The sequence below is a fragment of the Centruroides vittatus genome, unplaced genomic scaffold (assembly GCF_030686945.1).
Source record: "Centruroides vittatus isolate TY-2023 unplaced genomic scaffold, ASM3068694v2 contig_863, whole genome shotgun sequence".
NCBI classification, from domain to species: Eukaryota; Metazoa; Arthropoda; class Arachnida; order Scorpiones; family Buthidae; genus Centruroides; species Centruroides vittatus.
In genome coordinates, this window is record NW_027122563.1 from 481,337 (window position 1) to 500,501 (window position 19,165).

Here is a 19,165-nt window from a genome sequence, read left to right on the forward strand (position 1 = left end):
AAAAATATTAGAGAATTGCACTTTTAGATTTTCAATTGCTTAATATTTTGCAGATTTTGATTTTTTTTTTTAAATTTTAAAGCAAACTTGTTTTTAACTTTGATATTACTTAATTATATTAAAACTTTATGTATTGAATAATTAGGCTATATTAAAAAGTTTTGAAATTTCAATTATATTTTTTTTTTTATGATAAAAATATATCTAAAAAATTAAATTGTGAATTATAATTCACAAATCAGCTAATTTAAATTATTTTAATCTGTAATATATATATATATATGAAGACTAAAATGTAAATTATGTTTATTTGTTGATTTTCTTGCTTTTATTTCTGTTTATAATATTTTCTGTTTACTACAGTATGTTCCATTTTGCAGTCCAAGGAATAAATTTTTGAGATCTTTTAGTTTAATCCATGACTTTTTTATTCATGCAGATTTTTTGTAAATTTCAACATGTGAACAAAAATATTAAAATATTTTTGTTTACATGTTCACTATGTTTAAAATAGCTACTTAAATATTTTCAGAACTACATTTTAAAAATTATGGCATGTAGATAGTAAGATAAACTACTTTGATCTAATGCAATCAATCATTTTTATAATAATAATAATAGTCTATATATACAATACAGTAGAATCACTTATTGTAATTATTTTTAAACTTGATTATAGTAAAAATGATAATAATTGACTTAAAGCTGATTATAACTTTTGTTATATATGTGATCTTCAGCAGATGGCATTAAAAATTTAATGCTTTTTATATGTTCTCTCCAAAAAGTCTTGACACAGAAACAGATAGAACCAAACAGTTTTTTACAGTATTTAATTCTATTAATGTAAGATACAGAATTTTCAAATCAATTTCATTAATTTTCTATGAATTTTTAATATCAGAAAATTCATAGAAAATTAATGAAATTGATTTTCAAAATTCTGAATCTTACATTAGTATGATAGAAGAATTAGAACTAAACAGTTTTTTGCAATATTTATTTGCTTTTGTTTTCAAGATTTTTTGGAAAAGTATTTTTCCACAGAGAAAATGCTAAATTATTAATGCCATTGCTGCTGGAGATTGTGTGTGCGCATAATCAATGAGATTACAATCAGTCTTAAACAAGAGAAGAAAACAGGACTACAATTAATAGAAATTCTGGTTTTATTGACTAACATTAAAAATACATGTAAAAGCAATTAATAATATATATAATTTGAAGATTTATTAATACTAATAATAATTGATAATTATTATTAATTAATATTAATATATTCAGCATATAACTGAAATGAGAAATTCCAGCAGTTTGAACTATCATACTGTACTGCAAGTAAATAATGGTTACAATGTTAAATGTTCAATATTTAAAGCATTAGTTAAGTCTAATAATGATGATAATTGAAAAATAATAATTACATGATGAGGCAGTCTAAAAATGCCTATTTACCTGATGATGATAATAACTATAAGTGGAACACTGATTACAATAAGCAAAGTTTAATAATTGTATTTAACTGTTTTGGGATATGTTAATTCTGATAACATTAGGTCACTTATAACAATATATTTGATTACAATAAACACTATATAGGCCTATACATAAGGTAGGAAAAAATATTTGTTGTTATTGCATTATACATAAAGTTTGTAAAAAAAAAAAATTTAATAAGTATAGGAGTGCATATTGATATTGAATAAACTAATATATAATAGTTTTCTTAAGATATAATTTTCTATAGGGATGAAATAGTATATATTTTTCTTTAAGTAGTTTAATTAAAGGAGTATGCTAAACTTACTATACCAAATATTGAAGTTCTTTAAAAAGTGTTTGTCAAAATGTTTTTTATGGAGTTCAAATTCTCAATACTGTCAAATAAATAGACATTGATGTAAAGTGATGAGCTTTACTCTTGAAACAGTAATAAACTCACTTTGTTACAAATTTGATAACAAGTTTTAATAGGTTATATTAAAGTACTGATTCAGAATGCCTTATTACATGTTGAATTTACTTTGGACATGGATTTGAAAATATCCTTACTTTTCAATGCCAATTAATAAAATGTTTAGAAAAAACTTAAAAATTATATGTTAGTTTTTATGTTTTTGGCAATTTGCCATTATTAGAAACTTGACCTGTGATTAATTTTAACATATTATTCATCCAAATTCACAATAAATTACAATCAGATTTAACACAAGATTTATGTAATAAGCTTCTATATTTCAATATCATCCAACATTTAATTTTTAAAAGCATTCTTCATGAGTGATATGTATTATCAAATAAATATATCTGATAAATTACTAATGAAGTAAATTGGTAATTAATTAATAAAAATGATGATCTAATATAAAATTTAAATTTTTATTAACTAATAATTTTATGAATGATTTATGAAGTTAAAATATTTTTACTCAGTTATATGTTGCTATTGCTGTCTGATACTTTCCAGATGAATCACACTAAGAATGATTCACTTGGAAGTTAATATGGATTTTTTTTTTAGAGTAAATTCAAATTTGATTGAAATTATTTTTTCTATTATTCAATATTGTTAACCTGTTTTTGAAACTAAGATTACAATGTCATTATTACATTTAAAAGATCATTTCACATATTGCAAATTTTGTTTTAATATATAACTAATGAGTCATGTAATGATTAACTGAATTGTGAATCAGAAAATTTCCAGAAAGTTTAAATCAACAATATTTATAAAACAGATTGCTTGTTTGGAAAAGCCAGAAAGAAATTGCTGAAAAATTGTAGTAATTTGAATAAAACTGAAAATATGCCAAAATTTTCAGCTTTTCCAATTAAATTATTATTTAAAAATTGTAACTGTTATAATAAAAATTTAAATTCTGTATTACATTAGCTAATAAAAAAATAAAACTTAGTTTGTTACCAAAATACTTTTTGTGGCTTTTATTTTATTCTGTAAAATTATTATTTCATTTGTTGAAAAAGATGATACAGTATAATGATTTTAAAAATATATAAAAAATCTAAACAGCATGAATAAGTGTATTTTAGAATTAAATTTATAAATATAGGACATAATTATTAATATTTGGATTCTTTTATTAAATAAAACAAATAATAGAGTGAACTGTAATTTTAAACACTAAAATTAATTTCATGGATCTTTTAATTTATTTTGCCATTTTTCAAGTTTAAGTTGATTAAGATTTACAGTATATACCAGGGATGGCCAACACGTAACCGTGGTCGACTGGTCGACCTCAAAGGTTTTGAAAGTAGCCCGCGAAGCTAAAGTTGAACTATTTGCTTTCACTTAAATGTTTAAAAATCTTAATTCGATAGTTTATTCTTACAATAATAGACTGTCTGTACAACGTACCCGTACTGTTTGTATTTATCCCGATGAACAATGCAAATGAATGTTAACTTTTAAATTAATTGTAGTCGCAATGCATGTGCATATAAATGGCAATCGCATAAAATGGCGCAAAATCAGACAGTAATGTGACAGCCTCTGGCTTCAATCCACTTGTTACTCCTTGTTTGTGCACTTGTATTTACTTTCAATTTTAGTTTTTTATATTTATTCATACAGCAAACAGAATCAGGTATGTTAGTTTATTAATTATTGTTTTAAATGTTATTAATATTTAACCCTATTATTTTAGATTGAATAAACCAAGTACAGGCCAGAAAAAAATAAAAACTTATCATTATTTATTTATCATTATTAATTATTTATTAAAATATCTATGAAAAATCCTAAAATTGTTTGCCCATATTCGCCCGCATATTCATAGTCGCCCGCAGACTATATTTTACCGAAAAAGTAGCCCCTAAGATATAAAAGTTTGGCCACACCTGGTATATACAATCTATTATAAAAATATTATTGTTAATTACATAATGATTTAATAATATAAAAATATTAAAACATTATGTAAATTGTAATTTTCAAATGCTTTTAATTTTAAATATGCTTCTTGTTTCATTTATTAATTCCAGTATAGAACCTGAAGATGGCCATTTAATATGGTCAAAAACATTCTATTTTTTAATAAATATAATTTGTATATAAATATAATATTACAATTTACAATATAATTATTATGAATATAATACATTATAATATTGGATCATATTAGTAAGCATAGTCTCCTTACTACAATGTGTGAATAACTTTCAATCTGTTGTTTTATATTATAATCTGTAATCATTACAGTACAATTAATATAACTTTTAATGATAATCTACAAGTTGTAAATTATATATAGAAATCTTTTGAATTTACTGTTTTACAAGTTCTCTTTGCTTTATTAATTTTAAGATAATTTTCAAAAATTTGTAAAGCAATTTCATATTTTTTTTTCATTATCAAAATATTCAAGAATATGTCAAACTGTTTACAACGCAGTTAAAAGTTTGCTATGGAGTAAATACATGAATATAAGTAGACAGATATTTTTGTGGATTTCAAAAAAAAACCTAAAGCTATTGGCCTTTTTTTCAGTAACGTATCACACAAGGAACAGTTACTGCCATAGGCTTTATCAATGGAGGAAATGCATTTCAGATCTTAATGACCCCTCTTCAGTCCTTATTCTTTACAAAAGAAATAAGTAAAAGAATTTATTAAATAAATAAATATTTCTTTTGTAAAAAATAAGGATTGAAAAGGGGTCATTAAGATCTGAAATGCATTTCTTCCATTGATAAAGCCTACATCAATAACTGTTCTTGTGTGATAAGTTACTGGAAAAAAAGCCAATAGCTTAGGTTTTTTTTTTAAAATCCACAGAAACCAGAAACAGAACAATTAATTAAAAGATAGTTTTATTTATCAAAAAGTTACACACAACATATGTAGTGTTATTGATATGATTAGAAGTGTAACCAAAAATTACTGAATATATGTGCTTTTATAATTCAAAACATTTTCAGATTATATTCTGTATAAAGGTGAATCAACAACATTTAACTTAAAATTACATAACTTATACAAGTAGTCAAAAGATATTTAAATTCAAAATTATATAAATTTACACAAATAATTATACAATTCAGAAGACCATAACACATGCTTACTATAATTTGATTAAAATTTTGTATATAATTTCTTTGTTTTTTTTGTCTTCTGGTTGATAATAGTATTGTCTTCATTCCGTTTATATTCAAAAGAATGACCTATACTCACCTTTTTATTTTCGTGAATGTATCATTTATGTCAATTCTACATAACATGGCTGGTGAAATAACAGGTAGTTTTAACTTGTTAATTTTAATAATTTATTAGTTAGTTGAATTGTAAAAATTAAATAATTGAAAATTTAATACCAATCATGGTTGGAAGTAGTTTAATTGAAGGAAATGACACATAGCTTATTTTGTTGTTTAAATATAAATATTAGGTTCTAGAAAACCATTATAATTACTATTTTTATTATAGAAGTTTACTATCTAACTTCTCATTTGAAGTCAACAAATTTAACTTCTTCAAAATTGGAAAATGAGGAAAATTAACAATGGGTTCCTGAATCAGAATCTTTTATGGGAATGATCAGCAAAGAGTTACTTTTGTGATATACCTTAAAAGAAAATCTATTATCAGAGACAGAAATAAACAAATCTAAAAATGGAAATAAATTCACATTATCTACTTCAACTAAAAATTTAGTACGGTGCAGATTTTAAAATCATAACTGCTTGGGAATTGGGAGGGTTTGGATTTCTGGATTTTTCTGATTTTTAAGTTAACTTTAAGATTTATATTTAAGGAGAGATGAAGAAAAAATAAGTAAATCATGAGTATAAATATATATTGAAACTGTTATAAATAATGAACTTGAAATACTTAACTTAATTGAATTAAAAAGAGATGAAACATTTATATTGCCATGCTTCATTTTAATCTATACTAGTTTTGTATAAAGAAATTTAAAATGGATTGTTGCTGTTTTTAAAGCATTAATATCTACTTTAAAAACAGTTCTCTGTTAGGGGAAAATTTATGCACAGAATATGATTTGTTTATATGTTGTTGAATATTCATGCATACAATTTTTTTTTTTTTAGAAACTTAGATTAGTCATAATGAATATAATCAACTACTATAGTAACTTATTTGTTTATATTGACTTTACTGACTTAAAAAAATTTGTTGCAATGCATTGTTGTTGTTGCCAAGTTTCTGGGAAAAATAAGAGATTAAAATTCACCAAAATTTGCTATTTTAAAAGTCTAGATTTTCAGATTTTTACTGTATATAATATTTGTAAATAAAGCATTGTAAATATTTGTAAACAGAAGTCTCCTTCATTGTTATCCTAATATATAAATACATCTGCTTATCTACACAAAAATTAAGATACATAACACAGAATTGAAAGTGGGTTATAAAACTTAAATTTAAACTGTTTTATTATGATCTTTCCTAAGAATGCTGACAACTGTGAACCTATATGCAAAGACCATTTTTTTTGTAAATAAAATTTACCTATAAATCTAAACTAATTAGACTCACAAATTAAAGTGCAAAAAATCAACAATTGTTGGCATATTACACAGAATATAGTTGGAATATACTTTGATAATAAAAGCAAAAATAAGCATTAATTTTTGGATTATTTGTATAATTTTAATTGTACAAATTAAGCTTGTTGATAAAACTGAGTAGCTATGTCCCATGTAAATACAAAAGTACAGTAATATTGTGTAATGTGTATTATGCACTTATGCTTTATGTACTGTACATTGGAGACAAACAATGAAAAAAATTGTCAGTAGGTAGATGTTAAATGAAATGAAATCTTTAGAAAAACTAAGCTTGTCAAAATTAAAAATTCACAATAATAATTATATATAGAGAAAATGGACAAAAATAATTTCCTTCAGAAATAATTGAAATGAAACTGAAAATAAAATGGCCAAAAGCAAGGCCCAGGAGGAAATTAGAAGGTAGAATTAGATGCAATAAAGTAATACAAGAGAGAAGATGAATAGTATGTATTGCTGAGTTATTGTTACATTGACCAATAATAAAAATCAGAATGACTAAATGATAATGATTAAAATAATTTGTCAGCAATATCATATTAGTAGTATTTTGAAGTAAATGTTTATATACATTAACACATTTAATCCAATTACTAGAAACATATTTAAAGGATATTTGTATGGAATTTAATTTAAATAATTGTAGAATACAATAGAAATTTTAAATTACTGCTTTCCATATATTAAAAATTGATTTAGAATAAAGAATTTTTCTGAAGTATTTTGTATTCTGATGTATTTTTTACTCTTATTGCTTTCATTAATAATTTATTCAGGAATTATGTCAGAAAAAAATTGTAAATGTACAAAAATACAAATGAATGTGATGCTACATAGTTTTATTCTATAAATGTGTTGTCTATAATTTTTAAAAATCACTATAAAAAATTAAATTATATAATTAAGGCAACCAGAATTATGTAAATTTTAAGAGCATATTATGTAGTGATACATGTGAAAATGTTCATTTTTAGTTAAATTTACTTAGTTTTAATATTTTGAGAAATGAGCAATATAACAACACAACTCACTTTCATTTATTTCCTTTCAATTTATACACACTATTACTTATACATGCTACTAGACTAAAGATTTTAGATTTTACTTTTCTGAAGAACAGTTCATATTAAAAACTTATCCATCCTGGTCATTTTCCTTAGACATAGGGTATTCTTGATTCACCACATTGGCAGTATCAGATGTGTTGAAATACATTTGTAAATGCATTTCAGGTTTTGTTCTGTCAGGGAATGCTTATCTGGTCAAAAAAATCTTAAAAATATGAAAAACTTCTGGAATTTTGTGTACTAGAAGATCCTTGTAATACAATACTACAATTGCAAGTTTATTTAATTGGTACATATTTCTAGGCACTCAAACTCAAAAGCAAATATACCTGGAATTTCCTGCTGTGCAAAATGGTTTAATATTTTCAGGAGTTTTATTGATTGTACAAGATCTACATTTGGATCCAACAAGTGGATCAAATTGCTGTTTTTGTATCCAGAAATTACCATATTTACTCGAATATAAGATGATCTCACATATAGGACGAGGTGTGACTTTAAAGATCAAAATAAAGAAAATTAGATTTATTAATACAATTCTAATTTTATTTCGTTTAATCACAAGTAAAATATCAAAAACATGTAAATGCACACATTGTCCTGCAAAAATCTGTAAAATTGACAACATAATTTGTTCATGTAAAGCTGAACAATCGGGAACCTTTCTTGCCAATACTTAACAGTTGAATTCACTCTTCGTCGATTACACTTATGAGTTTCTTCGAATTCTGATTTCTAAATAATCATCTGTTTTCACATGGAATGAATTAAAACTTATATTGGGCTCCCGTGTAATTTTGGAATTCAATTCAAAAGCTTTGCTTTTCCTATTGATGTTCATCTTTACTCCTGACAATACACAAGAACGATTCAAACGACCCAGATAAAATACTTTTGTTTTTAAACATTAGAAGGTGAGAATCTGATAAAAAATGCAAATACATGGTTCACAAAAATTATTAAAAAATGAAAAGAATCCTTTGCTTGCACGTATAGGACGACCTAGGTTTTTCAAGCAGTGAAAAATGGATAAAAACCTCATTTTATATGTGAGTAAATATGGTATATGCATTCTGAAATTTTGGTATAAATCCTGAAAAAATATAAAATATTATAATAAAATGATATGGAAATTTAAATTCCATGGCAGTGTCATACATAAGGAGGCAATGTTCTGATCACTGTTTGTTCTCTCAATAACTATTAAAGCTTGGGCAGAGAGACTATTTTTTTTAAATTCAATTTTATTCATTAGAACATTTTAGCAAATCAATAATTCATAATAAAATCAAATTAATATGAATATACAGTGGAACCTCTGTATATGTCTGCTTTAGAATACGTCCAATTCAGAATACGTCCTGTTTGAACGAAACAAATTTTGCTTGGTATACAACTTTTGTTTAGTATACGACTTAATTCAATTATATGCACTTTCTATGAACAAGTAGCATCTAGTCTGGTCTAGTACTAGACCAGACTAGATGTTTGCGGTGCCACGGTTTATAACTTTGTTAAATTTCTTCTGATTTTAATTTGTAAGTAAAATTTTATTGTTTTTATTAATCATGAATTGCAAAAAGGCAAATGAAAAGTAACAGAAAACTAAAAAAATGACTAGAATCACAATGGAACTGAAAAAAAGAGATTGTTGAGAAATATGAAGGTGGCATGCGTGTTGAGACTTAACTGCTGCATACCGTATTCCAAGAACGACGATATCGACAGTCGTGAAAAATAGACATTATTAAATCTTCTAACGTTGCGGAAGGGGTTTAATCAATTTCTAAACAGATTATTAGTATTAAGGAGAGTTTGATTTAATGATGTAAATAATATAATTCAATATACTGTAATAACTTTAATAATAAAAAAAATTTTATTATAGATTTTTAATGTGCTCAAACAGTGTTCAAATTATTTTACAACCCCATTAATATACCATATCAAGAGGGGTTTTTTTACATGAGAACAGATTAATCATTTTTACATTACTTCTTATGGGAAAGGTTGGTTTGGTATACGTCCTATTCGGTATAAGTCCAAACATCAGGAACGGATTAAGGTCGTATACTGAGGTTCCACTGTATAGACAAAATTTTTTTAAATGTGTGTCTTTATAAATTTAATCAGAAATATGAAATTTGTGAAAAATTATGCAAAACCTTTTATCAGCTGGTATTAATCATATTTCTCAATAACAATATTTAATCGTGTTCTGTATAGTGATTTGGATTACTTAAACCAATATGAAACATATGTTTTTATGCATTTTAATTGCATTAGTTATTATACTATAAAAATAATTTTGTGACTGCCAACAATTTCTGTTATATTTATTTTGTTAAAGTTATAAAACGAATACATAACAAATATTAATTTAATAAGAAAAATTTAATTTTATGAAAAACAAAAATACTTTATATTTATAGAAACTTTACATGAATATGAATAAATGAAATGATTCATATAATTAGTTAAACAGAAGTTATGACAATTTTATATAATTAAGATGCTTGAGTAGTAACTCATGAAAACTACTATATTAGAAAATACAGCATTTTAAATATTTAAATATTATTTTTTGTTTTAGCATAGTAAGGCAAAGTTTCTGACATACCCAAATTTAACACAAATTTATTACAAAGTTTATTTTAACTGAGACTGGAGAATTTTAACTGCTCTTTAATAAAAAAAATGCCTTTTGAATCTTGTACAAGTGCCAATAGTTTAACATAGATTCACTGTAGTCTGAATATTTTTACAATAGTTTTGTTAATTAGCTCTATTTCAAGATTGTGAAATAAGATAATCTCTTATCTTCTTGAAATCTGAATTTTAATTCGCCCAGTTACATACTTGTAAAATTGTAAATTGTAAGACTGTACATTGCCTTTTTTGTTTCTTTCACAATAGGAGTGTGTGAAGGAAAGAAGAGTGACAATTAAAGAGATTTTATAATGTTTTTGGATTGAAATGATGCTTTAGAAATAATTTGTGAATGAAAAATTGAATTTATAAAATCTATTAAATTTGTAATTTATTCCAGACCAAGAAAATTATTTTAGTTGTTTTCTTCTTTCTCATATACGAACTTAATGGAATTAAGAATACTGTTTAGACTACTTAGAAAGGACAAAAGAAATTTTTTTTTCAAATCTTCACAAGCTTTATAATTAAATTATAGTAATATTTAAAATAAGACAAAACTGAGGAATTCAACAAATTTTGTGTTTTTAATTTCAGAATGGATTCATAATTAATAAAATGTTTAAAATAGGTTATTTTTGGCTATTGCCATTGGCCATTTTCAGGATCGCAGAAAATGAAGACCAATCTGCAAATGTTAAACTAATAAAAATAGTATGCTGATTAAGATTCAATATGATAACTTGTAATCATATGATAGTACCAGTTTGTGAATGATACACATCTATCTTTTGCTCCAAAACATGTTGATCAGACTTGCATTTCATACAACAAACAAAAGGCACCTTCCTTACTTTTTCCAGCAATTTTATTATAATATAAATTTTTTCGGCATCATTTTTGGGCCAGGTTTTAAAACAACAAACTTAGGATGTTGTAGTTTAGAACACTATCATTTAAAACAGGGGTCACCAAACTTTTTTCACAGTAGGCCAGATAACTGAGAGAATGACGAGTGTGGGCCACATTTTGTTCAATACAATACACTGAATACACAAAAAGTAAAGACAACCAACATATTTATTTACCAAAAAGTTATCAAAGAAGGGTACATTAGCAATAAGATAGTTTAAACACTACAATGCAGGTTAAAACATGATCGCTGAAGCAGACTTGTAATCACTTCTCTTAGAAACTTCATTGCAGGTACTTACACAAAACACATTGATATTCAAAGTTGCAAAAAGTTGCCAAATTTTTTATTTTACTGATTTTCTTAAAAATTATGTTACTGTCAGATGCAAAAATTAGATTGGATGAATTTGGGCAGTTTTACTTACACTTATTTTAATTTTTTCTTCATAGTAAGTTTATCTACAATCTGTAATATTTTCATATAAATAATTATATTTTAGCTCATTTGTGGCATAGTATGGTGATGGGCTGAATGAACTGACTTTGCAGGCCCCTGCAGGCCTTTGCAGGACTGTAGTTTGGTGACCCCTGATTTAGAATGATGTTTTAAATTGCAATGTTCTATATTTAAGATGGGGTTGCTGATTGTATATTGTTAAGTTAAGGATAACATCTCATTTCCTGTATTATTAATACAATCTCATTAAGTTTTAGTGCAAAATATTTCAAATGTTTCAACTTTTGATCATCATAAACCCTTTTTATAATTTCGGCTTTGTCCCATAGTTGTGACACCCCAGGCTCAAAGGCGTATTGGGCAAGGGCTATAACCAATCTATTTTTAGAAATATTACAGTGATGTTCCTTTTAATCATTGAGTTAATGATCTATTTGTCAAACCAATATATGTTAATCTCCTGTTAAATCTATTGTCCATCATATGGATTGAGTATATTCCTGGGGCTCTGTTAATAGCGAGGTTGAGGCCGAAGTTTTAAACCTGAAAATGTGTACATTGGACATTCAGTGCCACTTTCCTGTAAGCCTAGAAGTTTGACAATGGTGTTTGGAAAGTCAGTGGAATCATGCTCGACATTCCAAACACCATTGTCAAACTTCTAGGCTTGCAGGAAAGCGGCGCAGAACGTCTGACATACATGTTTGTGTTTACAACTTCGGCCTCAACCTTGTAATGCCAATGTCTATATTGTCCAAAGTCAATGTAGGCATTAACAGAGTAATCCAAATGTAGTGGGACTGTGCCTGTAAGTGATACTGATATTTACATGTTTTGCAATCTTGTTTGTATAGAATGCAATCTAGAGCCATATTCTACTACTCCACTTTTTAGATTACATGTCTCTAGTTTAATTAATATTGTTTTCTACAGTATGAGCTAGATCAGAGATTGCCTAGCACTGTAACCATGTGCTAATACTACATTTTCTATCCATTCTAACTTGTGATCCATGTCTCTATAATTACAGCAATGAGTATTTGCCCTTCTTACCAAAGCTCTAAATGCTGACTTTTTTGTATTTTTGCAAGTTGTTTGAAGTAACTGGGATAAAGAATGGATTATGGTTGGGTTTGCAATAAATTCTCATTATTATTTGCCTTTTTGCGAATTCAAAATCAAGGTCTAAAAATTGTATTTGTGTACTACTGTTAAGCTCAATGTTAAGCTATACTGGTTACAATTAAAATCCTGTAGGATCTCATCCTGCTGGATTTTGACTTCCAAGTTATCAGAATATCACCCATGTACCTACACATAAACCAGAATGTTAGATAAGAATTTGACCAAAGCCTCTGATTCCAGGTTTCTAATTACTAATTCACATAAATCTCTTGACAGTGGACTTCCCAATGGGATACCTCATTTTTGTATATATGTTGTGTTGTTAAAAGCAAAGGACAAAGAGTAGCACATTATGTGTCCTAGGTCTAAAATTTGTTAGCAGTATGCATGTGCAATGGGAATTTTTTGGAACAGGAAATTCCTTAAGGCACAAAAGGTTCCAGTTTGATCAATGGATACATTGACACAAAATCAAACACTGTTAGGTACTTACTGTCTTGTAGCATAATACTTTTCAATCTAGATATTAGTTCATGTAGATTTGAGATGATGTACTCATATCTTTTAAGACATTCTATTGAAATGTGGTGCATACCCCTCTCTATAACAATTGTTGGTGATCTGGTCTTGTCCAATATTGGGTTTAGTTGATGACCAGGTTTACAGGATAGGTGAAAAGTAACTAGGCATTGAGAAATATGCATTATAGTTTCTGTATTTCTAATGCAAAGATGATGAAAATTATTTGACATGTATCTTATTAAATATGGATTCAATGTATAGGCACCAACAATATGTTTTCTTCAGATCATGATGTAAATGGATGGCTACTCACTTCAGTTACAGAAAAAACTCTAACTGAACCTGTGGTTAATTTAGCTCCGAATGACAATTTTTGATTGTTTCCAGATGGGACATTGTCGATGGAGCAACATACAACTGGGCTACCACTAACTGGGTGGAAGACATCTGGATGACAAAATGAGATGAACAATAGATAAAATACAAAAATTTTTGTTTTCTTTATAAAAACACCATTCTATTGATCTACTACCCAGTAAATTTAAATAATATTTAAGAGATGAGTTGAACAAGTTAAAAGAACGATTTTGTAATTAATAAACATATTTATACATATTACATACCTTATTTATTTTCACAAGTAAATAGAAAAGGATAGTTGTTATCTATCCCAAAATTTACAAATATAAGTAAAAATAAAGATGTACTTTTAATTTTATGTAATGGTCATTACATTATATATTAAGTACAATATAAATTAAAAGAAAAAAGTATAAAAGTTTTTCAAGAGAATTTGTATCCGAAGAACTGCTTTTCATTGATGTGTTTTGTTAACTGTTCTGACAAAATAAATAACAATGTTACAGTACATTATTTGAAAATATTTCCTTTTCATAAGTTGGAAATAACTCTTAACTTGTAGTTTGTAACTTATACCTCATAAGTCTTGACCATATTTATATATATTTTACCAATATTTACCAAAAAATAATATCTGTCAAATTGTAGGCTGCTAAGCATGCAAAAATTTTTAAGTTTTTGCTGCTCAGAAGACTGTTGCCCAGTTAGCCAGTGCCCAGTTGTGTACTCTTCCAAATGGTTCATGGATGAGTCCCTTTACCACATTCCACTATATCTGCACAGCAACCACTGATTTTCCCATCTCATAGTGTGTAGCAGTCTACACTCACTCCTGAACAGACAAATATTTAGCCATATTTTTTACCACTGCACATGCAATCTCTCATCTCCACTCTGCAATCTCCACAAAAGCCTGGGCACATTAAAATTGAATAGAAACATATACATCACACTACAGAAGGCCACTATATTGAATACATGTCACATTGTGAGGAAATTCCTGAATACAGACATACACACTGATACACTTCTTTAATTTTTGTTTTGGTTATTATGCCTTGACTGTGGTCTGGCATAGTACATAGCCATCGGTGTTAACCGAGTATATCTCACTTAACCCATAATAATAATAATGCAGTTTCTCATTGCCTAGTTACTTTCCATTCATTCTATATTTTAGCAAATACAAAGAGCCTTGGGGTGTCGGAAGTTATTTATTGTGAGGTTAGTCCTAATACTTTGGCACAGGTAAATTCGATTACCTTGTTTTGAAGCTTATTAAGGTGGTCTGTTTGTTGTAAGAAAGTTTTTGGTATAGTATTATTTTTATTTTGAATTATATGTAATATACTGTAATCTTTTCAGTTCTTACAACTACTGAAGATTTTAACCTGGCTTTGTTAATAGTTCAATAATTTTTGATGAACTTTTTTGATGAATCAGAAATGTCTAGAAAAAAGTTGGCTTAAAATGGAACTTAAACTTTATTAGTGTCTCCTAAATATCTTTAGTGATAAATTCCTATAAATTATTCATTTTTTTATAGCATAAAAGAAAACTAGTCTAATAAAGTGTAAAGTTTTGATTTATTACTTGTATTGAAGCTTAACTCTGTTATTAGTTATTAATATATGTTTTCTAATCAGTTTATTAAATAGTATGTAAAGACCAAGTACTTTAGTTTAAAAAATAAAGATATATAATAAAGATATATCATGGTAAAGAAGTCTCACTTTAAACCAGCATAGGTTTTTACCAGATAAGATGACAGATTACCTCAGTTTCACTTTTTAGTGAAACTGAGGTAATCTGTTTCACTAAAACAGGTAATATCTCTTGTAAACTAAAGTCTGGAAATACAGTTAAACTATCAACATACAGTATTTTAAGTGTTGTACTTCCAGATTTAATTGTTAAAGAAGAAAAAGTTTGAAATGACATACTGTAAATGTCAACTCACAGAAAATAATCATTCTGTTGATAAGCAAATTAAACAGTTAGTCAGTTCTTTAGTATGCTGAGAAAAAGGAAATAATTTTAATATATTTTTTTTAAAATATTTAAAAAATGCTTTTATTGGTCATGATTTTTTTTTTTTTGAGATTGTGGTGGAGAATGACAGGGATGGCCTACACTACCAATATATTCATAATACATCACTACAGTGCATTTACACCCCTAAAACATAATTAAAATGCATTGTCATTGGGATTAGATATGTTTTGAGAGTTTGTCATTAGCTTTAATTAGAAGTGAATGAAATTTGAATTGCAAGATTTGAGAACATACAAAGTAAGTTAAATAAAAGTGTTCAAAAAGCCCTCTGCATATGATTAGATATTTTCTGCCAGTGGTATAAAATGGAGGAAAAAAAATTCATTCTTTAATTATGCTTGCAAAATTATCATAACTACAGTGTAAAGCAGCCAGTGCAAAAATATGTCAATGAAAAGTGAAATGATTAAATTTTTCAATTATCTTAGTGAAACACAAATTCTTTCCATTTTTCAATGTCTAGCACTAGTAAGCTAAGTATAAATATGTAGAATATAGATTATACTAGCAGTTAGAATTTTGAAGTTTTAAATGACTGTTTATATAAAAATGATTCAACCAATTGATAAAAGCTGGAAAAGTCCAGTTAGACACAGAATTTGGATATAAAAAAAACTGGACAAATTTAATAAAATCTGGACATCTGGCAGGCAGTCTTCTCTAAGATATCAATTGCCAAAATCCAGTAATCTAGAATATGAGAATTTGAGCTATAGTTTCAATTATATTTATGTAGTCAAAAACAGTCTTTTGATTATAATTTTCTTCAATTTTTCCAGTAGAAAACTCTGTGTCCAATTTAGAACTGGGAGTTTTAGACAATCACTCTAAAACTTCTTGGCATATCAGCATTATCCATATAAAATTTCTCTTTATGAAATATATTATTTATCTCAAAAAATTCCTTTACTGGGGAGTTATAAATATTATATTCATTCCATTGACTTGTTCAGAATTTTAAATTATAATAATAATTGTTTAATTTTTAGTAAAATTTAAAAGAAGCTTATAAAATATTATTTTGAAGATATATAATCATATTATTAATATATGTAATCCTATTAAGATATATACATAAAATGAATGTAAGTAAATTGAATGAATTGTATTTTTATGTAAAAGACTTCATAATAAATTTTATTATAATAATAATATGAATTTCTAAAATGCTTCAATAACATTTAAAATATATAGTGATATTCTATTTTATCAGTATAGTTTGATTTTCATTCTGATCATATAGTATTTGCAATTTATACAGGATAACTAAAATCAATAAATATTTATTTATTTATATTAATAATAATAAATTTTCTAATATTTTTATCTTAAAGATTTATTATACTTTATATTTGTAATTGCAAATTTATCTTAATGCTGTTTGAGTTTTTGTTTTTGAAAGAATTTATAGATAGATTTGATTTTGATTGAAAGTTCAGTGAGGTTTCAGAATATATACAATTTCATGAATTTTTTTCTAATTAATAATTAATAGGTCTAATTAATTTGCAGCTTACTTCACCTGTTAGAAATTATATTTAGAAGTTTCATGAATTTTCAAATAGCAGCATAATTTATCTGTTATTGAAATAAATTCTTTTTAATACTTAAAATTTTCATAACATCAGTGAACTAATTTCTTAATCATCCCTTTTGATTAATTTCAAAATAATTTTATAATAAACCATATCAATTTAAAAGATAAATTTCCTTTGACATATGCAATATAGTAATAAAAAGTAATTACTAATCATGCTTTTTTTTTTGTTGTTGTTGTTATAATTATATTTAATTTTAAAAATATAATTATTATAATATTTCATTTGCATTACTAGATTTATTAGAAATAAAATGTTTTTTTTTTTTTAAATTTATAAAACTGAAAAATAAAATATTAATGTCTAACCATTGGTTTTATTTTGTTTTATTCAGAGAGATACAAATGTCTGGTATAAAGGTAAGCTAAATTTTTTTCTTCCATATAGTTATAAATTTTTTCATTTATTAATTAATAAATAAAAATTAATGTTTTCAGTTTTAGTACTATTTATATTTTTATATATGTTAATGTAAATTATTGATTTTATGTTTTTAAAAAATCATTGATTAGAAAATTAATAATTACTGTAAGAGAAATTATTTATCAGAAGAATTTTAATTAAATTAAAATTATTTTCACGATATTTATTGAAATTATAAGTACTGCACACTTACGAAAATCAATATTGTCTGTATTTCAGACTATAAAATATTAAACACGGAGCAGTTTATTTATTATAAAGGTCAGAACAGATGATAAAAACGAGAACAATAAAATTTTTTTTCTAACGATTTCTTCTTACAACTGAGAATAATTTATCCTACTTATCGGATGTACTGTGCTGTGCTGTGTTGATCTTTATGGCTGACAGAGTGCCCTGCATGCATTTGCATTTTTCTGGAGAGCGCTGATTATTATTTACTATTTGTTCGTAAATATGATAATTAAGTAAAATATATATATTTTTTATACGATAGTTTATACGCGATAAATTCTAAAATTATATAAACTGGAGAAAATTTTCAACTATATATTTATCATTATGTATTGATAAATCTCAGTTTTATATAAAAACAATTTCAATAATTTATCACATATGCTCAGATCATTTCCATTAAATTGATAGCGTCATCAGACATATCATTTAGCTACTTACTGCTCTGTTAGATCGATTTTTCTTTTCTTATATTAACTTCTGTGAATGATTATTTTCACGATGATTAAGAAAATAAACATTTGGAATATCATATTACTGTCTACATGTATGAAAATCATTTAAAATTAATAAATGTTTATTTTTATTATTCATCAGCAGTCATGTTGTGTTAAAATCGAAGGCTTGTATTTTATAAGGAACATAAATGTATTTTATTCACTATTAATCAAGCAAGAAATAACATGCTTTTCTGTTTTACTCTTTTCTCAACGACCAATTGAATCCATCACCGATGTTCTACAGGTGTACGACGAAACATTTGAAGGGAAAAATGTGATAGTCTACGCTCTATTCACTTTATTTATGGATTCGAATGAATTTTAAAAGTTTTTATACTACTTCAATGAGGAAAGTTTTAGTTTATATATCTCTCTTAATTTCTTTCAAAAACATGTTTAAAACTTTCTACTAAAACTTCTGACTTATTTTGAAAATGTGAATTTATTTTTCGATTTATGTAAGATATTAGAAAGTTTACCAGTTTCTAAAAATATTAATCTGCCACTTTTATAACTTTTCAAAAATTAAATTAGTTTATATTGTAAAATATTTATCGGATCAAAGTACCTGTTATCAATCATAAAATGAGTTTTTAAAAAATTCACTGTCGTTTGATTTAATCTACCGAATGCTTATCAAAAAAAAATGTCCTATTATAAACAGGATGTCTCTAATCTTGCGGTCAAGTACTGTACAGTACATGTCAC

At 25.9% G+C, this 19,165-nt stretch overlaps 1 protein-coding gene across 1 annotated transcript in view; it reads left to right on the top strand.

Annotated features, from left to right (window-relative positions):
• The window catches only part of LOC136982800 (polypyrimidine tract-binding protein 1-like), a 92,234-nt gene that overhangs the window by 4,318 nt on the left and 68,751 nt on the right, over positions 1–19,165 (top strand). Inside the window, exon 2 of the mRNA XM_067279321.1 lies at positions 17,635–17,659. Coding sequence (XP_067135422.1) covers positions 17,635–17,659 — 25 coding nt within the window. The remainder of the gene's footprint in view (positions 1–17,634; positions 17,660–19,165) is intronic.